The sequence below is a fragment of the Microcaecilia unicolor genome, chromosome 4 (assembly GCF_901765095.1).
Source record: "Microcaecilia unicolor chromosome 4, aMicUni1.1, whole genome shotgun sequence".
Classification (NCBI taxonomy): domain Eukaryota; kingdom Metazoa; phylum Chordata; class Amphibia; order Gymnophiona; family Siphonopidae; genus Microcaecilia; species Microcaecilia unicolor.
The window spans coordinates 209,539,062-209,564,010 of NC_044034.1; the positions used below are offsets into that span (position 1 = coordinate 209,539,062).

The window sequence follows — 24,949 nt, forward strand, 5'->3', positions numbered from 1 at the left end:
GCCTGTGCAGCCTCTAAGTGCTGAAAGTGAGAAAGAAATATGCGTGCGAGTCGGAGTGAAAGTGAAAGCACACATTTGTGCCTGCTTTTCTGTGTCAAATATGAGCCTTTCAAAAATATAACTTCAAACAATGTTTGAAAAGCTTATATTTAAAGGCACAGAAGAATAGTGTCAATTTGAGCTTGCACTTCTGGTTTTGCCTGGGCATGCACACAAGAGCTGCGCTTACCTCGAAACTTTTCTGCACATGCGCAAGGCACATACCTCCCTCTTGCTTTCGGTTTACTGGCACATATAAAATTTGAACACCAATTGCTTTGAGCATTGGAGTGCTGGGTTTCTGTGCTGTTCTTGCGCTACGGGGTTTGTGCTATTGGCTTTAGCACCAGATCTTTGAACACTGGAGCCTTAGGAACCAGTGCTCAAAGGTAGGCTCTGCGCATGCAGCTTGTGCCAAAATGAGACTACTGCCAGGCTAGCATGCTCTCCTGATGGTAATTTTGGATTTGGCACACACTCATACCATCGGGACAAATTATTTTTTTATTTTCTATCGCACATGGTGTTTCCGGTGTTAATTGGCAGTTGGCACACACTGACCGGTCACCACACATGTAGCTCGTGAGCCCTTACCGCTAGATCAATGGGCTGTAAATAGGCTTGCGCTGGTTTCAATTTTACCGCAGGCTCATTGAAAAAAAGCCCTATTTCCTAGATGCATTAAAAACTGACACAGCACGCACCAAAAACACATGCCCACACTACTGCAGGCCACTTTTTGCCATGGCTTAGTAAAAGGACCACCTTAGTGACTTGTCCAAGATCACAAGGAGCCACAGTGAGAACTGAATTGTGCTTCCCTGGTTCTCAGCCCTCTGCTCCAACCAGATAACTCACAGAACTATCAGTGCATACCTTTCCATGCAGTGACAGGCAATTATCAGCCACCTAGCTTTTTGAATTTCCTTCATTATCTGCCTATCTATATTTTTAAGTACAGGTAGTTGTAACAGAATTTAATATTCAAAATATTATGTCTAATTATGTGTGTTTGTTCTGGGAGGAATACTGTTGAGGTGATCATGATTGTTAAGTTTATCAAAAGGTGAAGGGTTGGGGTGCATGACTGGTAATTTGAGGGGGGGTGCAGGGCTGAAGGTTTTTCTAGGACACTTAATACCCTTGAACCAGTTCCAATGTCATCCCTAAATACTTCTTTACCTCTAGTATAGCATAAAGAAAGATATGGCCCTGCAGGAAAAGGGACAAGGGCCAGATGTGCACATGAAATAGTATCATCAGGGCTCCTGGTCTTCCACATTTCTGCAGCTGCAGAAGAGTCACAAAATCTTTCTCTTTCTCTGTAATTCCCCAGTCTGCAAAATCACTACAGTAGAACATAGGCTGGACCAAGTCAGGTCATGAAATTAAAGTCATTATCCTACAGTGATGCATTCCAGTTTCCTCCTCCCAGTCTCTTTTCTGGTCCTCCCCCCCCCCCCCCCCCCCCCCCTCAAAGCATACTGTGCATGCAGGAGGAGGAAGGAAGCAGCTGTTTCTCATATAACATCCTTCTCCTCTGCCACCTACGGCCTGACTGCATGCATGGTTTTCAGCAGCAGTTGATCCTGGGTGGTAAAATAGAGGAGAACGTTGTCCAGGGTACAGTCATTTTCTGTCTCTTTTGCTGAATGGTTAGCGTGGGGAAGGGAAGCAATGGGAGGGGATTATGGAGATTTTGTTGTTGGTATTCATAGTGATAACTAATAAAATCTCTCCTGTGATTTCAGCAAATCTGCATTTACATCAACCTTCCCGGTCTTTGAGGTCAGCATCTTCTAACATGCTCGATGTACCTTCTTTTAAGATTGTCCTTTTAGATAAATATAGGGACTAGGTTTTCTATATTGCTGGACCTAGATTGTGGAATTCTCTGCCTGCACAGCTCCAGGCCCTACGAAATATAGACAAATTTAAGAAGGCTCTGAAAACTGTTTTGTTTCATCGAGCATTTGATACCTCCTCTTAAGAGCAAGTTTTGGACTGTTTGAACAATGTTGGATTTTGATGTTTTCTATTATGAGTATGTTGTATGTTTTGTGAAATGTCTATTATTTTTATCAATGTGTATTGTTCCCTGCTCAGGATTGTAGATGTGTGGGTTATAAATTTTTTAAATAAATATAAATAAATAAAGGGAATCAGGATAGATAGACTGAAGAAGGGTTGGAGGAAGGGAATAAGGTTGGCTGTTTTGTAAGATGGAGTGGGGACTATGATGAGCTGGCGGTATGTGAAATTGGGACTGGAAGATGAGAGATGTGTGAAATGGAATGGGTCAATGATTGACTGAGGAACGTGAAACAGGGGCTAGAAGATGGGGAATGTCATTGACGGGCATGATATGAAGGGGCTGAGGGAGTTGTGGTGGAGGATGGAGTATGCATGTTTGGGCACCTGAGATAGAAGCAGAAAAAGGGCTAGGGTTAGAGAAGAAAGAAGAGAAAGAGAATAGTAGGAAGAGGATGAGAAGTAAGGGGAACAGGCCTGGACACTTCTCTTTCCTCTCTCTAGATTCTCCCTCTCCCTCTGCTATAGTCATCTCCTTCCTTCTCTGCTCTCTTAGTCATTTCCATAGTCATCTTTTCCCTCCTCTGCTCCCCCAAGATTCTAGAACTGTCTCCTCTTCCTTCCATCACCCATCACGATCTTCTCTCCCTGTTCCCTATCCTGATCTTCCCCCTTTCTTCCCTCATCTCAATCTCTCCTGCTTCTCTTCTAGGTCTATTTCCCCATTCTCCCTCTTCTCTTCTCCTTGTATCCCTGTCCCTAATCTTCCCTCCTTCACCCTCTCCCTCTCTTTCTCAACACTGATACCTGAAGTCTTTCACCCATTAAACTTCTAAAAGAACTCAGTCAAATATTCATGAGCAAAACAAGGTTGGAAAACTACTTTATTGTACAAAATACATTTACATTGTTTAATATGCAAAATAAGTCCACATAATGTTCAATAATTAATATGCAGTTGTTCCACATAATTGCCTTCAAATGTCAAAACTACTGCAGAATGTTCTAACTGTTGCTAGTTCCTACCCTGGGCTGCTGCAAGTATAAGCCCCAAAATTAATAGAAAGACAACTGAATTCTAACAAAGTTATCAACTGTCAGTGAATTTACTGACAATCAATAAATAATAATAATAATAATTTCACATCATTACAAATGTCTTCATCAATGGTCCTGTACCTCAGTGCCATGGGCAAAGGTTCTTCAAAGCTGTAGTAGTCAGGGACTATGTCTTGGTGCAAAAGGAAGTGAATTGTGGTATAATAAAGTTCAACTGTCCACAAAATGGTGACAGTAAAATATATGTCAGTAAAATATGTGTCAGCAACCCTGAACACTAATGTCAGTGAAATTCCTGAATCAAAGACTAGCAACTACAGCACAGGAAAACCATAACAATGCATAGCAAAATTTGTACAACTGTTAAAATAATAATAGCTAAATAAAAACATTGAAGACATGATCTGCAGTAGGTGAATACTCTCTTTGGATTGGAGTAGCCTAATGGTCAGAGCGCTAAGCTGTGAATTAGGGAAACCAGGCTTCAAATGTCACTGCTACTCCTTGTGATCGTGGACAAGTCACTTAACCCTCCATGGCCTTTGGCACAAATTTACCCCCCTTCCCCCTCCCCCTTTTACAAAGCTGCATGATAATGCCAACACAGCCCATTCACTTTGAATGAACTGTCGGCATTACTGTACCGGCAGCCACTAATGCAGCTTTGTAAAAGGTGGGGGGGTTAGATAGTAAACCCTCCACAGACAAGAAAATACGTACTTTACCTGAATGTAACCTGCCTTAAGCTACTACTGAAAAAGGTGTGAGCCAAATCCAAAATTCCTTTCATTAGGATAATACAAAAATGATTGAGCAATGGTGCTGAACATAGCTTTATTAGTTTGGTCCCCAGATGTCAGCTTTGACTTTTGTCCGGTTCTGGGTTCCTTTCTTTGGTCCTAGGGGCAGTGGGTTTTGTAACACAATAATACAACATACAGGTGGGGCTTGGAAAAGGGTATTTTATATAGAAATAGGCTTACAGCACTCAGAGCAGAAAGGTATTGCAGCGCTGCTTCTATGTGTCTTAGGGTCTGTGTCCCTCTGATTCTGTGTGTGTGTCTAAGTGCATGTGTGTCTCTTCTGTATGGAGAAGTAGCCTAGTGGTTACTGCAGTGGACTTTGATCCTGGGGAACTGAGTTTAATTCCCACTACAGTTCCTTGGGACTCCGGGCAAGCCACTTAACCCTCCATTTGCCCCAAGTAGGGCTTTTCAGCTTGGAGAAGAGACGGCTGAGGGGAGACATGGTAGAGGTATATAAAATAATGAGTGGAGTGGAACAGGTTGATGTGAAGCGTCTGTTCACGCTTTCCAAAAATACTAGGACTAGGGGGCATGCAATGAAACTACAGTGTAGTAAATTTAAAAAAAATTGGAGAAAGGTTTTCTTCACCCAACACATAATTAAACTCTGGAATTCGTTGTCAGAGAATGTGGTGAAGGCGGTTAGCTTAGCAGAGTTTAAAAAGGGGTTAGACGGTTTCCTAAAGGAAAAGTCCATAAACCACTACTAAATGGACCTGGGAAAAATCCACAATTCCAGGAATAACATGTATAGAATGTTTGTACGTTTGGGAAGCTCGCCAGGTGCCCTTGGCCTGGATTGGCCGCTGTCGTGGACAGGATGCTGGGCTCAATGGACCCTTGGTCTTTTCCCAGTGTGGCATTACTTATGTACAAAATAAGTACCTGTATATAATATGTAAACCACTTTGATTATGGTTTACATATTAAATACTTGATACAAAGTCCCATCCCCTTTCCTTCTGTCAGGCTGAGGTGGGGAGTGTATGTGTATATCAGGAGTGTGACTGTTTGGGTTTCAATATCTGAATTATTTTTCTCAGCACCAGCCTGTGTATAATTTGGTTTGTTTGATTTGATATCTCCTGATTAACAAGGAGGTGTGTATTCCTTTGAAGGCCCAGTTCTCAAAGAGAGCTTGTCTGGCTACCCTTGCCAACTAATCCCTCAAGGCAAACTATTCTCATCAGGCCAATTAATCCCATCAGGTAGAGAGACATCCTATCTATCTACAGTGACATCACCAGGGATCAGACCAGGAGGGATGTCAGGGCTGCTTGCAATATCTCCCAGAGACCTTTAGTGAACTCTCTGGGTAGGCCCTTTCAGGTTAAGCTCCGAACAGCACAGTATAATGCTGACAGGCTTCATTAAAGGAAGAGTAAGAACTAAAGTCACAAAGCACTGGTTGGTGGCAGAGAGGTCTCTGTTCCTCTTTCTGATTGTTTAAAGTTCTTGCAGTAGTATCCCTACATATCACGCTTCTAGACTATGAAGGAGAATCACAGAAACAAAAATAAGGAATCAAAAATATAGAACTTATAAATATCCATGGGTACCTCCTTGAAGAACAACATTAAAGCTGACCCCTGACTTAGGGAACTTGCTGAAATATGGCCCGTGTTGGGTCTGTAAATAAAGATTGTTCCTTATATCAATTTTTGAGATCCCTTGTGCTTTGCTTCTGTTTACCTCCTTGAAGAAGTCAGCTTTTCCCAGGACCGATTCAGCTACCAAATTAAAGATCACATTTTTGTAAATATGAATAGTACTTCTAAAAATATTGTAAGTGTAGAAGTTTTTCACCTCCTTTATCTGACGTGCTTTTGAGTTTTGGAGGTGGAAAGGAGGTGTTATAGGCTAATACAGTAATTGCCTGTTTTCCTTTTTTCATCTTAACTTCCTTGGTCAGAGTTTGGATCTGTGTTGACTTGATGAACAGATGCAATGTTAGAAGCCTCAGTAAGGGTACATTTTCAGCCATTAGATAGGCATGTGACAATATGTTTCATTGACAACACAATAATTAGGATGGAGAGAAACATATCGACAAACAAAAAAAAACATCTCCATGAAAACTGGAAGATCACTAGAAGGTCATCCAATATCTCAATGGAGAAAAAGAACGTCTGTGAAGCAAAAGCGGGCCCTAAAATGACTCAAAGCCCCACAAATCAACTAACACCATCATTGGTCCTAAAAAACACTCCATATACAAAAGGTAGTGCACTATAGTCTAAAATCGAAATTGAGACAGAGGCTTCGCCTCAGTGTTAGTATTGTTAGATTTCTGAGCAGCTTTTGACACTGTGGATCATGATATCATGCTAACACGACTGACAGAAACAGGTATCAATGGAACAGTACTTGCTTGGTTCATGTCCTATCTATCAGACAGACAGCAATCCATAATGTTTGGCAGCAACTCATCGCAACCATGGGCACTGACCTGTGGAGTACCACAATGATCGATACTGCCACCTATTCTGTTCAATATCTACCTCAAACTACAAGCTGAGCTGATTCAGTCAATGGACACTCTGTTCTACATCTAAGTGGATAATGTGCAGCTACTCATACCCATTGAACCTGACTTACCTACAGCCCTGAATAAACTGATTAACATCAATTCAAGAATGGGCTAAACACAACAAACGTTGCCTGAACCCAAGTAAAACTGAGCTTCTCTGCGTCCCTAACACAAGAGAATACATACCTGACATCAAACTCTCTTTTGGGAAGTACGAACTCACAAGTCAGGAACTTGGAATACAGTTAGATTCAACACTAACACTGATTCCCCAAATCCAAGCAACCTTCAAGAGCTGCTTCTACTATTTGCGACAGCTATGCTGCCTCTCTCCTTACATCGAGAAGCTAAATCTTATCCCAGTTGTGCATGCCATGATAACATCAAGACTGAATTACTATAATGCAGCCTACTATGGTCTAACTACAAAGGGCCTGCACCAGCTTCAACAGATTCAGAATGCTGTAGCAAGACTAATAGGTTGCAAGCGATGTGACCACATCACACCATTTTTTTCTACCAGTACAAATTTAAAACTCGCTGATCTTCAAGGCCCTTAAAGGAAATGGCCCCGAATACCTGAAGACTAGGATGATCCTCTACACACCTCAAAGGACACTAAGAGCCTCCCAAGGAGTATTCCTAACCACAACCTCTTAATATGATTCCTGCAAGCGAGCCTTCTCCGGAGTAACCCCCGCACTCTGGAATGCACTCCTGAAAGGCTTCGCTTAACACAAGACGATCTCTACTTCAGGAAGCAGGTGAAAGCTTGGCTCTTCAACCAGACCTTTAATGGAAAAAGTAACTAACTTGCTAGTCTCACGCACACACACAAGGAGTGACTCTGGCTGCACATACTACAGCAGGACATGTTTATCCACTCCTACCTACCCTAGTTGAGATAATATTTAACCATCTCTCTGACCTCATGTACAATTTTCTTTAAATTAGTCACCATACTTTCTAACTCCTCTTACCTAGCTATATGCTCCATTTTTGCTTATACCCTATGCTGTCAATTAAAATGTTATATTACTTGTTGTGTTGGCATTGTAAGTAGTATACTATGCCATACTTTGCATTGTTATTTGAATGCTTTTACTGCTCTAATTGTCTATTTCTCATGTTTGATTTATTCTTGTTGTACACAGCCTTGAGTGAATTCCTTCAAAAAGGTGGTAAATAAATCCAAATAAATAAATAAATAAATAACACAATTTGAATTCACAAAAATATCTTAATAATCTGCACCTATCTGAAAAAAAGTGCAGCATTGGATTTTCATTCTGGTTGAACTGTACACCACTTTTTTCAGCTAAGTGCATTCTCTTTTTCTGTTTACAGAACAGTTTAAACATTTAAATAGTTTGACTATTATTTGACTATTAAGATACTTTTGTGAATGCAAATTGTGATTTTTGAACTATAGGGCACTAACTTTTGTATATGGAGGTTATTTTTTAGGACCAATAATCGTATTAATTGGTTTGTGGGACCCTGATTCATTTTAGAACCCACTTTTGCTTCACTGAGGTCCTTTTTCTCCATTGAGATGTTGGGTGACCTTCTAGTGATCTTCCAGTTTTTATGGAACTTGTTTGTTGGCAATATATTTCATGGTATGTACAGTGTTAACACATGGACCTCACAATAACTGCTAATAACTTTCACTAGTCATTCCATTCTCATATATACCCATATTTGCTCATGTGTGTTAAAGGATAAGCCTGTACATACTGGGAACGGTCAGTAGGCTACATATAATGAAAGTGTTGCTTCCTTTATCTCCCACCTGCTTCCCTCCTCATTGTAATTCTTGTTCCTTCCAGGCACAGGCAGGCTGGCTGCAGCACGACTTTGGACACCTCTCTGTGTTTAAGAAGTCCTCATGGAACCATGTGGTCCACAAATTTGTGATTGGCCACCTGAAGGTAAGGCTCTTGCCATGAGATAGCAAAACATGGGAACTCTTAGAAAAAGAAGGGTTGGGCTGGTCCAGTAGCTCATTGGTATTTCATCCACCAAGTCAGGTCTTCTGCTTCCCATGTTGGCTGTGCTTGGGCGGCAGTATTCACAGCTTCTATTTTGGGCAGGATGGGGAGTGTTATGGTTATCACTCAAGGGTAACCTCTAGTAGATGGTTTCAAGACCAATGGGAGCTCTAAATCAAGGCCCCCTGGCCAAGGACTATTGCTATGGTAATTGAAGTAAGTAGACTTTTTGGAGGGGGGTATGAGTAATTAGAATATAAAGGAATAATCCAAAAGTAATTACAAATGAAGATTTATGATAAGAGGATCCCAGAACAGTTACCAATTTGACAGGGTGATCAATGGAAAAAAGGTGACTAGGACAAGGGTTGTTTTCATGACCCCCCTTTTCTCAGGCTCAAATGTTCACAGACTCACATATTGACTCAAAAGGGTGATATGGCACCTCTCAGCTTGGCACCCAGGGTGGTCACCCTTCTTGCCCACCATTGCAATGTCTCTGCTATTGAGTATGAGAAGCAAAGAGGCAAAAGGAAAATTCCTGGTCAGAAAAGAGAAAGGTTGGATTTTATTTGGGTTATAGTTATCATTAGTTTCAATGGCTTTGGGGGTCTATTGTTTTTATTTTGAGAGTAGCGAGAATAAGACCACATCACAAAATAAACTACTAAGATGATGGTGGTATACCATTGTTTATTGTGAAATTAGAAAGAACTGTATTGGGAACTGTATTAGAATTACTGAGAGAAACAGAAGCTTATAAAGAGACTATGGCTAAACTGAATAACCTTACCTATTTTAAAAATTATTTTTATTAATTACATTCAATTTACAGAACAGATAAAACTTTAGTACAAATAGCCTTGTAGAGTTCAAAGTAGCACCAAAGTAATAAGAATAGCAAAAAGCCACAAGAATCAATGTACTAGTTGTACAACATATATATTTTCTCCTGCCTACCCCAAACTGAACACAACACATAGTAACATAGTAGATGACGGCAGAAAAAGACCTGCACGGTCCACCCAGTCTGCCCAACAAAATAACTCACATGTGCCATTTTTTGTGTATACCTTACCTTGATCTGTACTTGTCTTTTTCAGGGCACAGACCGTATAAGTCTGCCCAGCACTATCCCCACCACCCAACCACCATCCCTGCCTCCCACCACAGGCTAAGCTTCTGGGGATCCCTTCCTTCTGAGGAGGATTCCTTTATGTTTATCCCACGCATGTTTGAATTCCGTTACCGTTTTCCTCTCCACCACCTCCAGGTTAACATGCTTCTGGATCCAGTGTTGTTCTTTACACCAGATTCAGGAAACTATCAGCCCTCTAGCCTACCCCATTAACAGTCAAGACCACCAGTGGTGTAGGAAGGGGGGGTGTGGGGCGGTCCGCCCCGGGTGCATGCCGCTGGGGGGTGTCGCCCCAGGGCAGAGAGAGCAGGGAACCAGCGAGGCGCCGACACCCCCCAGCGGCATGCACTCGGCGGATTGGCTCTCCCGCCCGCCCCTCACCGCCTTCCAGGTATGTTCTCGGGGGGGGGGGGGGTTGCGCTCTGGAGGTGGGAAGGTGCACCGCACTGCACCCGGGGGGGGGGGAGGTGCGCAGCTGCGACCCGCCCCGGGTGTCAGCTGCCCTCGTGACGCCACTGAAGACCGCTAGCTTAATAATTCAGATGTGGCATAGCTAGCTACACTGGTTCCTATATCTTTTAAAATCATAGCCATCTTCATTGCTGGTTCCACCCAGCCCTAGAACACTCCATAACCATCACAGCATGCAATAAATTAAGCTATTGCATAACATTAAGTGGAGAGCAACCTTACATCTTTAGACTCAATAAAAATTTAGGTTTCTAAATTGGTATTCAGACAATTAATCACTCAACATGTAATAACATGACAGATAACCACTGACAGTTAATCACATGGAGGGGCATAATCGAATGGCATGCCCAAGTTTTCCTGAGGGCGTCCACACAGGACATCCCCGCGAAGGGGCGGGGAAACCCGTATTATTGAAACAAGATGGGCACCCATCTTTCGTTTCAATAATACAGTCGGGGACACCCAAATCTCAACATTTAGGTCGACCTTAGAGATGGTTGACCTAAATGTTGAGATGGTCGACCTTAGAGATGGTAGTCACCGGTTTTCGGCGATAATGGAAACCGAGGACGCCCATCTCAAAAACGATCAAATCCAACTCATTTGGTCATGGGAGGAGCCAGCATTCGTAGTGCACTGGTTCCCCTGACATGCCAGGACACAACCGGGCACCCTAGGGGGCACTGCAGTGGACTAACTGATGCACTAACTGAACGGAAAAGGCCCCCCTTACTGATCCCTTAGCGATTCGGAAAGGAACGGGCAGGCATGAAGGAAATCGTATGCAAATGAGCTGCTCGCTGTTAGCTCATTTGCATATGATTTCCTTCCTAAGGAGGGGAAGCTAGTGCAGAGCAGCCAAGCATTATGTGTGGCTGCTCTGCATATGCCAAAGACGGCTTCATACACGCAGACAAGCTGCGTGTATAATAGCCGTCTACAACCTTAAAAAAACACAAGTCCAGGTGAAAATGCCCAAGTGCTTGTCAGGGATGTCTTTTTGTTTTTTTTGAGTATGGGTGAAGGACTGTCACATTTTCAAAGCTGGAAACTGGGCAGCGGCAGGCAAAACCACCCTCAAACCAGGGACAGGGCAGAACAGGACTGGAACCCCGGACTGGGGTTGCAGCAGAGGCAAACAAGCTGGAACAGGCAGAGCAGGAACCCTAGTCTTCACCTGTGCTTAGCTGCTTTTCCCCAGGAGTTGAGCCCCTGGGTGCAGGCGGCCGGCAGGGCTTTGCAGGACAGGGCAGGATACCAACAGGCAACACACAACAGAGTAGGACTAAAAGCTGCCAGCGCAGCCACTAAACAAGAAACACAAACAGATAAGAAATAGGACTGAAAGCTGCCAGGCAGCCACTACACAAGACACACAGAGAACCAAGAACTAGACACAGAAACACAAACAAGAATCAAGACTAGGACAGTACAAGCTAAACTACACAAAGACTAAACTAGAATCAGGCAGGGAACTAGAACCAGAAACTACACTAGGCAGAAGTGCCACAAGCACCAAAATACCCGGGCCTTAGACGATGCAAAGGCAAGGCAGAAAGGTTTCAAAATGGCTAATAAGCCCAGCAGCAGCTGAGGCTCAGCTGCAGCAATCACCAGGCAACTACGGGTGCTGTGCAGGCTTACACAAAACAAGCAAGTCTGGCAGCCCGGAAGATCCGGACTGGACTGGGCTAAAGTCTGGAACGGGTGGTGGACCATAGCAGCCACCAGTTCTGGCCCCCAGAGGGTGAGGTGAGCACAGACGTAACAAGGACGTCCAAGTGTTAGGTGCCTTTGCTAAGCCTCCGTCCCTGTGATGGGCAGTTGAGGATGTCCAAAATGTGGATGTTTTTGTGAGAAGGATATCTGTGCCTTTGCTATGCCTCTGACACCCCCCCCCCTTTATTTATTTATTTGGATTTTGGATCACAAGTAGCAGCAGTGGGATTTGAACTGGCCTCCTCTGGATTGCAAGACCTGTGCTCTAACCACTAGGCCACTCCTCCACTCCACACCCTTGAAATTTGGCCATCCCTGTGGGGGGGGGGCAGTTCAGGATGTCCAAAATGTTTGAAAGAAGGACGTCCACGCCTTCGCTATGCCTCCGCTGACACACACACACCTCCCCCCCCTCCCCCCCCGGGGACCTGCATACTGCTATGATGAACCTGAGTATGATATTTGAGGCTGGCAAATAAAGTTTTTAAAGTTGTTTTTTTCAGGGTGGGAGAGGGTTAGTCACCACTGGGGGAGTCGGGGGAGGTCATCCCCAATTCTCTCCAGTGGTCATCTGGTCAGTTCGGGCACCTTTTTGAGGCTTGGTCGTAAGAAAAAATGGACCAAGTAAAGTCGGCCAAGTGCTCGTCAGGGAAGCCCTTCTTTTTTCCATTATCGCTCGAGGACGCCCATCTGTTGGGCACCCCCAAGTCCCGCCTTTGCTACGACTCCAACACGCCCCCGGGAACTTTGGTCATCCCCATGACGGGAAGCAGTTGGGGATGGTCAAAATCGGCTTTCGATTATGCCGATTTGGGCGACCCTGAGAGAAGGACGCCCATCTCCCGATTTGTGTCAAAAGATGGGCTCCCTTCTCTTTCGAAAATAAGCCTGATGGTGACAACTGTGATTATTATTTTTATGTAAAAGTGATTAAGTGACACATTAACATATTTTTCTATAAATAATTGTCCACATTAACTGTTGAGTTATTACATATCCAGTGCTTAAATATTACCAAACCTTAACAGGCCAACTTTTAGCCTGTCTGTACCTTGCAGCCCAGCAATACTTTATACCCAGAAGCCTGCATGCCAGTTTTCAAAGGGAAAATATTCTCACCAGAGACCACAGGTACAGATGTACTCACAAAGGTTTGCAGACATAAACTCTTTATTGGGAAGTACACACAGGGTTCATTTTCAAAGTACTTAGACTTACAAAGTTCTATAGTCTAAGTGCTTTGAAAATATGCCTCTGGGGAGTTAAAAATAATCATCTTGCACATAGTTGGCCAAGACATCCATGACCTCCCTGCAGCTCCACCCCTATCTCCACTAGGGACAGGCAGTCAGAAAATTTTTGTTTCATGTTATTTCCTGTGTCATTTACAGGGATTTTTGTTTTATTCATTTTCATTTAGCTATTTTTTCAGGTTCCGAAAATAGCACGCACTCTTTGGAAATAGTGCATGCTATATGGAAAGAGGGCACACTATTTGTCAAATGGAGTGCACATGCATGCATAAATTTGTGCATGCATATTACTTTGCACAATAGTTCTTTCTAAAAATAAAAGTGTACCCTCTTTAAGAATATAAGAATAGACATACTGGGTCAGACCAATGGTTCACCTAACCCAGTATCCTGCTTCCAATAGTGGCCAATCCAGGTCACAAGTACCTGGTAGAATCCCAAAGAGTAGCAACATTCTATGTAGAATCTCAAATAGTAGCAACATTCCATGCTACTTATCCCAGGGATAACAGTGGCTTTTCCCATTTCTATCTCAATGGCAAACTATGGACTCTTCCTCCAGGAACTTATCCAAACCTTTTAAGCTAACCGCTGTTACCACATCCTCTGGCAATGAGTTCCAGAGCTTAACTATTCATCGAGTGAAAAAATGTTTCCTCCTATTTGTCTTAAACGTATTTCTATGTAACGTCATTGAGTGCTCCCTAGTCTTTATACTTTTTGAAAGAGTAAAAAGTCAATTCACTTCTACTCATTTTACACCACGCAGATTTTTGTAGACCTCAATCATATCCTCCCTCATCTCTCTTTTCCAATCTAAACAGCCCTAACCTCATTAGCCTTTCCTCATATGGGAGGAGTTCCACCCCCTTTATCATTTTGGTTGCTCTTCTTTGAACCTTTTCTAATTCCACTATATCTTTTTTTGAGATACGACCAAAATTGAACTCAATACTCAAGGTGAGGTCACATCATAGAGCGATACAGAGGTATTTTAATATTCTTGGTCTTATTTTCCATCCCTTTCCTCATAATTCCTAGCATCCTGTTTGCTTTTTTGGCCTCATTTGGATGCTCAGTCTTCCAATTTCCAAAGGTCTTCCAGCAATTTTCACAATCCGTATGTGTTTTGACAACTTTGAATAGTTTTGTCATCTGGAAATTTAATCACATCACTTGTCTTTCCGATTTCCAGATCATCATTTATAAATATGTTAAATATCACCGGTCCTAGTACAGATCCCTATGGTACTCCACTATAGTGCGTACAATTTTCAAAGAGTGCAAACTATTATTGGCTAATAACAAAACACAAAATGTCATGTTTTTCTACTCATTTTCATTGAGTAATGGTATGCACTGACATAACATATGTCATTGCAAATGATACCCATCCATAATCTCCACCCTTTTTTTTCTACAGAGAAAAGTATGCAGGCTGCAACAGGGTGCTTACTTTTTCCTGCACTGGCAGGAGAAGTGGGTTCAGAGGGTCAGATGCACAAAGCTTACCATGCTGGGGAGCGTTTGCTTTAGATTGGTTGTAGCCAGTGTAAAGCAAACGTTATTTAGCCAGTAATACACAAAGGGGTTTTCTGTGGCTGTAACATGTGCCGTTAGCAGTCACCGAGAACCCTATGCAAATGTATTACACTAATGAGCATTCCAGGGAATGCACAGCTCCATAGCACCTAGCTCTAATGAGCAAATTTTACGGCTGCTCTGTAGCTGTCAGAGGGGAGGGAAGCACAGGCAGGCAGCTGCAAAGGCTGCCTGCTTGTGCTCCCTACTTCTTACCTCCTGATGTCCCACCACCTGCCATGATTGACCTTTTGACCCTCCATGTGTGATCCCCCAAATATTTTTCCAATATTCCCTGGTGGTCCAGTGGACCCCAGTGCTCCCCCTGCACTCCCTCCTGACCCTCCAAAGCCCTGGTAACTAGTGACCCTGAGCCCCCCCATGCCCCCTTCTGACCCCCCCCCCCCCCGCAAAGGCAACAATAGCCCTGGTGGTCTAGTGACCCTGAGCCTCCACATTCTCCCTCCTGACCTCTCCAAGGCAACAATGACCCTGGTGGTCTAGTGATCCAAAGCCCCCTTTGTCCCCTCCCAAAAGCAACAACTGGCCCAATCCTCCCCATACCTGGAAAAGGTGGAGCCAAGAGGGCAGGAGCAACACCTCCCACTCTCCTGTCGAGGCCTGCCCTGCCCTGCACAAAATGGTGGTGCTCAGCCCCAGCCTGTGTATCTTGGGAGTTGTCTTCCTTATATGGCATGTAGCCCTGCCCAGTGCATATCAGGGTGGGCCCTGGGTATGGGATGAGGGAGGGGGGTTGGGTCACTTGTTGCTTTTGAGGGTGCAAGGAAGGAGCATGGGGAGGGAGTAGTCAGGGATCCACTATACCACCAGGTATTTGTTCATTGGGGTCTGCGGGGAGCAATGGCGTAGGTACAGGGTACCATGTGGGCCTGGGCCCCCCCAAAACTCAATCTGTGCCCCTGGTTTGGCTGGCAGGGGTCCCAAACTCCCACCAGCTGAAGTGTATTTTCCAGCGCTGGTCTCCGGTGCCGCTTCATTTCCTGCCCTGCTCTCTTTTCCCCTCACATCCAGCATGTGCGCATGCTCAATTTTATTAAAATGATCATGCCGGATATGACATATGGGGAAGAGAGAACAGGGCAGGAAATGCGGCGGCAGAGAAGGGAACCAAAATGAACCCCCTCACTTTGAGCTCTAGCCGTCTCCCACCTCGAAGTCTGGCTACACCCCTGGTGGGGCAGGTCAGGTGCAGGTGTTGGGGTCGAGTTGGGACTCATTGTTAGCTGTCAAATGCATTTGATAACAGTGTCAAATGCATTTGACAGCTCAAAATCACAAACAGTGACCGATACACAAAGGGGATCCGTGCATCTCATTTGCATGCAATCCCTTTGGTGTATCAGTTACTGTTTGTGACTTGCTAAATTTTACCGTGCATCAGGCCCTCAATTCTTACATGGTGTGTTTCTGCATGTAAATTCCTATTTACCCACTGAAAACATAATCTACCCTATATTGTTTCCTGTTACTGTAATTTGATAAGAGGAGTGGAGTATCTGTTTCCATAATTTGTCAATGTTGGTACAGGAGGTAGTTTGAGAAGGTTTCCACACGTAGAATTGTGTTTTGCACATGGAAAAAGCCATTTCTAAAATAAGGTGCCAGGCACACTTATAAAATCATACATCAAAAGTGATCTTAGAGATATTTTAAACATTTTGTAAGTAGGTATTTCTTGGGGTGGAGCAGGCTTACATATACACGTGTGCCTGCAGCTGCTAGATACACATATAAACAGCAATTTCAGCTATTTCAAATTACAATTACTGGTTGCATCAATTTATGCAGCTAGTTCTTTTTAATACTTTTATTATGTCAACATTTTATTACTATCTTATTGTTGCATTAATAAAAACTAACAAAGAAAAATATAGAGCTAATTAGCCTTTACCTATTGCTGCTCATCCTGCTGCAATCTAATGAAGGGACCATAGCTCCTGCACATGTCAAGAACTATATTAACTCATTCTAACAAAAAGGCCTCACCTTATACGTAATTTGTTTGCTGGTCTGCAAGTGGCGATAGAAACAGCAGCTTTTAGGGAAAGAAAAAAAGAAAAGTGAGTGGCAACAGGCACTCTTGGATCTATATCCATGCCCCTTTCTTTGTGTGTGGCTAAGTTTGCTCCATAAGTACTGGTATTCATCCCTTTCAGAGCAGCGACAGCAGGTGGTGAGCATGGTTTCTTAGCCTAAAGAGCACATGTCACAGATAACTAGTTAATTAATTAATGCCCACTTTATTCTGTGCTTTCTCTAATAAAAAGTTGAAAATAAGTTAGAACTCATTAAACCAACCTTATAGTATAACAGAACAATACATATTCTGTAGACATGAAAACCTAATACTCTATAATACTCATCTCACCCCTCCCCAATCCCACTCTCCCTAACCCAACCAATACCCCAATCATCCTACCCACTCATCCCCCTTCAAACAGCATTTTGAATACCTTATCAAAACCTCCACCACGTACTGCCGTAATCTCTCAAAGCTTCCTCAGTCAGCCATATTTTTTATTTCTCAGACTCCAATAGTCACGTGGAAGGGCATTTTCGAAAGGACATTCAAGTCAGAAAGACCCAAACAGATGGCCGTCTCATATGTATTTTTGAATAGAAAATACATCAAGATTTCCTGTTCAAAAATATGTGAGAAGGACATCCATGAGCTGGAAACATCCAACATGAGCATTCATTTTACAAACGGGAATATCCAAATTATGAACAGGGAAAAACAAGGGCCATGGGCATCTGTATTTCTTTGAAAATAGCCACACTTACATACATGTGGAGCAGAAGGGTAGCCTAGTGGTTAGTGCAGTGGTTTGTAAACCAAGGGACCCAGGTTCAAACCCCACTTTAACTCTTTGTTTTTTTTAAATTGTGAGCCCAGGGGTGTAGCCAGACCTCGACTGGTGGGGGGGCCAGAACCCAATGGGGGGCACATTTTGGCCCGCCTCCCTGCTGCCACCCTCCCGCAGCCACCTCTGCCCCCCTGCCGCTTCTGCCTCCCCACTGCTTCTCCCCCCCCCCCCCGCCGCTGCTAGAAGGTACTGCCTCTGCTTCCCAGCCGGCACTGCCCCCCCCCGCCGCCGCCGTCGCCGCCACTGGAAGGTCCCTAACCCCCGCCAGCTAAAGCATTTGTCCCACGCTGGTCTTACATTGCTGGCGCCCTGTCCTACTTTCAGCGCCATGCACACTCGTTGTAAGGAAAATTTATTTGCACTGTTTCAGTTTCACTTGAAATACTACCACCATGGTTTCAGTTTGGGCCGAACTGGCTGAGTGTTTTCGATGGAAGCCAAAAATTTGTGCTTTATCTTGTTTGTCTCCGTCCTTCCCCCTCTCCTCCAAACAGGAGTTGCCTCTCCACCCCTCCCCCCACCTATAGGTGTCCCCCTCAGGCCTATTTTACAATCCCTGGTGGTGTAGGGGTATAATCAGGGCACGAGTGATCCCCAGTTACTCCTGCCTATGTTGGGTCTGTTCTCAAAATGGCTACCATGATCTCTAGTGGCAATCTTACAAGACTACTGCAAGAGGTCACGGCAGCCATTTTTGAAAGTAGAACTTACATGGGCAAAAGCGACTGGGGATGTGTGCACACACGCATAATAGTTTATATGGTAAATAGAGTGCTCCAAAAAAAAATGCTTTTGAAATAAAGGTTTAGCAGGAATTTAAGTCTGTAAATTTTTTGTTATGATTGGGAAATAGCTTCTCTTTGGAGACAGGACATCAGCTGTCACTCCAAATGTGTTGCAAAGTCAGCCACTGCAAAAATACTGTGGCATTAGTTTCAGTTTTCATCAGCTGTGGTCCATGAGGTCCATGCACTATATTCCTCCTACCATGCCGCAAGCCAGCCCTTACACCTTCTTCCTCTCACTCTTGTCCTGAGGGGGGGGGGGAGCCGAATTGACCACAAAACTGGTCCGCACAGGGCTCTGCAATTGCTAAGGCTGGCCCTGAAAAAGTGGAGAGAGGGTTTCATTTATTATTAATCATCATGTTTCTTAATAGTTCTTTGTAGTTTGGAACTACACAGTCTAGTATGGAGTTTTCTTTACTCCAAACCCATACAAGAGTGTTCTTAGTCTAAAGACATCTCATATGCCCATGAGTTATATAGAGGGGCATAATCGAAAGGGACACTCAAGTTTTGCTGAGGACATCCTCGCAAAACATCCCGGTGGAGGGGCGGGGAAACCCGTATTATCCAAACAAGATGGATGTCCATCTTTCGTTTCGATAATATGGTCGGGGATGCCCAAATCCTGAAATTTAGGTCGTCCTTAGAGATGGTTGTCCCTAGACTTGGTCGTTTCTGATTTTCGGCGATAATGGAAACCAAGGACACCCTTCTCAGAAACGACCAAATGCAAGCCCTTTGGTCGTGGGAGGAGCCAGCATTCGTAGTGCACTGGTTCCCCTGACATGCCAGGGCACCCTAGGGGGCACTGCAGTGGACTTCATAAATTGCTCCCAGGTACATAGCTCCCTTACCTTGTGTGCTGAGCCCCCCCCAAATCCCCCCAAAACCCACTACCCACAACTGTTCACCATTACCATAGCCCTTACGGGTGAAGGGGGCACCTAGATGTGGGTACAGTGGGTTTGTGGTGTGTTTTGGAGGGCTCACATTTACCACCACAAGTGTATCAGGTAGGGGGGATGGGCCTGAGTCCGCCTGCCTGAAGTGCACTGCACCCACTAAAACTGCTCCAGGGACCTGCATACTTCTGTGATGGACCTGACTATGACATTTGAGGCTGGCATAGAGGCTGGCAAAAAATATTTTGAAAGATGTTTTTTGAGGGTGGGAGGGGGTTAGTGACCACTGGGGGAGTAAGGGGAGGTCATCCCCGATTCTCTCCAGTGGTCATCTGGTCATTTCGGCCACCTTTTTGTGCCTTGGTCGTAAAATAAACAGGACCAGGTAAAGTCGTCCAAGTGCTCGTCAGGGACGCCCTTTTTTTCCATTATGGGTCGAGGACGTCCATGTGTTAGGCACGCCCAAGTCCCGCCTTCGCTACACCTCTGACACGCCCCCCGTGAACTTTGTTTGTCCCCGCGATAGAAGGCAGTTGGGGACGCTCAAAATCAGCTTTCGCTTATACCGATTTGGGCGACCCTGTGAGAAGGACGCCCATCTTCCGATTTGTGTCAAAAGATGGGTGTCCTTCTCTTTGAAAATGAGCCTGATAATAGCTCAGCATACCGCAATGTGTCCCCTTGTTCAATGTAGTGTAGAAGTGAGGTTACATATGAAAGGCAGTGATTGAGAAAAGAAAAATTTTAGCTCAGTTGTCAGTCAGAATGTAATAATTTATTCCAGCTCAGATACTGTGGTTTATGGTTCCTCTTACCCAGTCATTTCCACTATTACAGCTGAAAGAGATTAGAAAATGGATCTACTACTCCTTATTGATGCCCTATACAACTATCACACTGGAACATGCTATGTTTCTGTTTTAGTTCAATTTTTTTAAAATTTGATATACTTTTCAGCCTGTTAGGATCGCAGTGCTGTACAGTAATAAATCCAAATAAATAAAGTTAAAACAGAACAGATCATATGCATTAGAGATTTTTTTTAAACCCAGGGGATATCATCATAATAAAATGCACACACCATTCATTCAATTTTTTTTAAAGGAAAAAGATGAAAGAATAAAATATATTTTAAGAAAAATGATGAGAAATCCAGGAATAAAATGAAAATGAGAAACACAACTGTCTTTGGTGTCTTTCAAATAAATCAACTGCAAAAAATCGGTGGTTCCCAACTGTGAGTCAGGACCCGAAATGAGGGTCACATCTTCAGTGGATTTCCACTGGATGAGGACACAGAGACAAGGCTGCTCTGGTATTCTCTAGACCTCCCCTGTGACAGGTGGTCAGTAGTGGCAGTCAGCATGGCATCTGTGAGTCAGTGAGTGTTCACAGGCCCTGCCCCCTCCTCCTGTATACAGGGTACTGAGGTCTGTGAATATACACTGACTCACAGGATCCTGTGCTAACTGCTGCTGCCCTCATGCTTTTGTAAGTGGGGGAGGGGGGAGAAAGAAGTGGATGAGAGCGGGAAGCGAAGTGCAGGTCAATCATCCATCTTTTTTCACATTCCATAGTAACATAGGAATTGGAGGCAGAGGACCATCCAGGCTACCCAATTCTGATTCTTCCACTTTGGGTAGATAAGCAGATAAGCTGTCATATTCAATCCAGCAATGCTACCCCCCTCTACCACCATAACCACCTGTTTTACCTTAACTCTCAAACTTTTCTGTAGCACTACCCAAGCATGCCTAGAATGTGTTCAAGTACTGGTCTACACCACATCCACCGATACACCATTCATATTTGTCATTTTCCATTATGGTTTTATTATCACCACTAAATAGATCAAACGCTATTCTATGAATTTAAACCTGAACTTTTTCTGGCTTTTTTTCTCTGAGGGTGCCTCAGCTAACTGGTGGAACCACCGGCATTTTCAGCATCATGCTAAACCCAATATATTCCGGAAGGATCCAGATGTCAACATGCTGCATGTGTTTGTTCTTGGGGATACTCAGCCTATAGAGGTATGATGTATATCAATATAAAACAATTTGTTTTAGATTCATTTCACTTACAAGAGATAAAGGGGAAATGGGACTTGATATACTGCCTTTCTGAGGTTTTTGCAACTACATTCAAAGTGGTTTACATATATTCAGGTACTTATTTTGTAGCAGGGGCAATGAAGGGTTAAGTGGCTTGCCCAGAGTCACAAGAAGCTGCAGTAGGAATTGAACTCAGTTCCCCAGGATCAAAGTCCACTGCACTAACCACTAGGCTACTCCTCCACTCCGCAAGATGAAAACAGGTAGTTCTATAAATGGTGTCCATATTTAGATGCAATTGCATGGTACAACTTTCTAGAATAAGAACATAAGAATAGTCATATTGGGTCAACAACATTCCATGCTACCAATCCCAGGGCAATCAGTGGCTACCCCATGTCCATTTCAATACCAAACTATGGACTTTTCCTCTAGGAACTTGTCCAAACCTTTAAAAAACCCAGATACGCTAACCACTGTTACTACATCTTCCGGCAAAGAGTTCCAGAGCTTAACTATTCATTGAGTGAAAAAATATTTCCTTCTATTTGTTTTAAAAGTATTTCCATGTAACTTCATTGAGTGTCCCCTAGTCTTTGTACTTTTGAAAGAGTAAAAAATCGATTCACTTCTACTTGTTCTACACCACTCAGGATTTTGTAGTCCTCAATCATATCTCCCCTCATCTGTGTCTTTTCCAAGCTGAAGAGTCCTAACCTCTTTAGCCTTTCCTCATATGGGAGGAGTTCTATCCCCTTTATCATTTTGGTCGCTCTTCTTATTATACATTGAAGAAAAGGCTAGACGAATTTCATATTCAATATAAAAAGTTTATTCACTTTTTAGTTTACAATTTTACTGTATACCATCAATGGGGTATTCAGGAAGCATATCTGTACAGACAAAGCAGTCAGAATGCTTAATATACAGATTTCCCGTTGGTCTTATATAGCATTTTTCCCTGGCATCTGACTAATTCTTATACAACATTCCTGTGCAAGTCTCTGAATACTACAAAGCTGTTAATCATGTGCAGAACATGCTGCATCTGTTTCTCCTTATTGCTCTCCCTTCTTTCCCACAGATTTTCTGGAGCCGTGCCTTTGGCTGATGTTTAATGTCCGTCACATTCTTTCTCATGCCTCAGGAGGTTTTAGTGTTAACACAGCTTGTTCTAATCATGGAGCCTTCCACTTCCATTTTTTTATGCTTTTATTCAACAAATCCTCCCTTGAGGCCTGGTGTTCCAGGACTCATACATCTGTTTCAGCTCCAGTCTGTTTCCTTACCTCCCTTCTAAATCTCCTCCCCCTTGTTTGTGGCATTCAGTTTCTGCACGCTTTTTCAATATTTTTGGCTGACATATTAAAGTTCTATTCATTCTTGATTTCAGTTACCATTGTCATTTTAAAAGCCCTGGCACATCTTTTGAAAACATGCTAATACACATGGTACACAGCATTATTCAATTGTACTAGAGTACAAAATTTATATTTCTTTGGTAATGACCTATATAACTTATAATCACACCACAGATAATCTTCTAGCCGCAATATATTCAGCGAGGTGAGATTTGAATACAGACAGTGAGCTTCATCAAAGGGAAGTACACTGTCATTCTTACTTTTCATATAAGAACAATTATAAGGATAATGCCTAATTGCATTAACTGATGTGGCATTAAAAATTACACAAATTAAAAGCATATTCCAAGGTGTTAACATTCATTGAATTAGTTGTTACATACCATTAAGTTAAAGTCTTATTACAGCTTGTTTTATTGCCACACTTTTCTTTGGTGGCTGTGACATTTATAATCACTGTACTTCCTCCTATAGACCAATTACCTGTTACAACATTGTGCGTGTAATTGCACTTTATCGGGGATGTTTCCAGTTGTCATACTATTAATCAGACACCAACATGATGTCTGTGGGTACTTGTCCATAAGCAAGGCTTGCTTATAAATAGTCTCATTTGTCCAATGAAGGTTTCCACCATCCTTTACACAGGTATTATTGGGATAACAGACATGGTGGCCACCCAATTTTATCATTGTAGTCCCAAACATCATAGCTGGCAAGGACAAGGATGATGTCATTCTGTGTGCGCATATAATACAATCAGTCAAATTTAACATCTTGGCCGCTGTAACAAGTTTATTCTCATATGTGTTCATTGTCCACTCCGCTGAGAAAATTAACAAGCAACAACATCCCAGTACCATCATGTTTAGGGACATGATGTTTGTTTATTCTTTGTCCACTTCAATATTATTAATTCGTCGAATATCTGATAAATGTATCCAAGAAGTATGACCTTCCAGACGGGCAGCGGTCTGAGTAAAGGCCGTGATAGCAAAAGGCCCTACATACACAGGATCCTTCCACGTTTTATGTGTAAAGTTCTTTCTTAGTACTAAATCACCTACTTTAAAAGCACAAACATCATTATTCCCTACCTGATGTGACACATTGGTACGAATCATGTCACTGGTCAAATTTAGCATTGGTTGTAATTTTTGCCAATACTGCGTAGTGTTTTTCACATTTACAGTTTGCATGGGAAAAAATTGACGCCCCATTTGTATCTGGAATGGGGACAATTTTGTACGCCCATTGGGTTGGGCCCGTATCGTCATTAATGCTAATGGCAATACATCAAGCCATGTATATAATTTTCCCACCATTGCTTTATTGAGAGATTTTAGTAAAACTCTCAACTTTGTTTTTAAAATGCCATTGTAGCGCTCCACCAAACCATTGGAGGTGGGGCGATACACTGATACTTTCCTGTGTGTTAAACCCATAATCGTTTCCATTTCTTTCAAAACACTGTTATTGAAATGTGTCCCGTTATCAGAAATTATTCTAGACGGACACCCATGTCTTGGCATAATGTGAGTTACCAGGCATTGTACCACCTCATGTGCTGTCTCCCTTTTACATGGAAATGCTTCTATCCACCTTGAGAAAGCATCCACCCAAACTAACAAATATCTTTTTCCCTGCACTGGAACAATCATATCAGTGAAATCAATGTACCATTCCTTAGCTGGGCCTTCTGGTATTGGAAGTGTCCCAGGCGATATTTTAGGACCTCTTTTAGGTATGTTAATATTACATACCATGCAATTCTGCACAACCTGTTGAATCAAGTTATCAATTTTCAAAGTCCAAAATCTTTGCTCAAATTGTTGTTTCATTGTTTCCTTATTCCAATGCATGGTTGCATGCCATTCAGTCAACACCTTAATTACCTGACTCATTGGCATGCAAGGCAATCCTTCTTCTGTATTAAACCATTCACTTCCCAATTGCATACATCCTTTCTTCAACCATTTTTCACTTTCCTGTTCCTCTGGCTGCCACATTTCAATCTTATCTACATTCGTAAGTGGCCCTTCCTGTGTCTGTCTAGTATTATACAAAATCTTTTCACTTTGCTTAACCACCTCCATTGCTGCTGCATCAGCCATTGCATTACCTAGTGCCTCAAAGGTTGGCCTTTCAGTGTGGGCCGGGGTCCACACAACTGCCGTTTTTCTACCTTCTCGTTCCCTTCTTGCCAAAATTTCAAACAGCAAATTCCAATATGTGTAATGTTGTAGATTTTTACCTGCACTGGTTATCATCCCCCTACGCTGCCATTTTAATATATGATACTGTAGTGAACTTGCAACGTAACCACTAT

At 43.1% G+C, this 24,949-nt stretch overlaps 1 protein-coding gene across 2 annotated transcripts in view; it reads left to right on the forward strand.

Moving 5' to 3' along the window:
- The window catches only part of FADS2 (fatty acid desaturase 2), a 119,688-nt gene that overhangs the window by 62,938 nt on the left and 31,801 nt on the right, over positions 1–24,949 (forward strand). For both annotated transcript variants that reach the window (XM_030201183.1, XM_030201184.1), the window contains exons 4-5: positions 8,298–8,399; positions 21,110–21,235. In XM_030201183.1, coding sequence (XP_030057043.1) covers positions 8,298–8,399; positions 21,110–21,235 — 228 coding nt within the window. The remainder of the gene's footprint in view (positions 1–8,297; positions 8,400–21,109; positions 21,236–24,949) is intronic.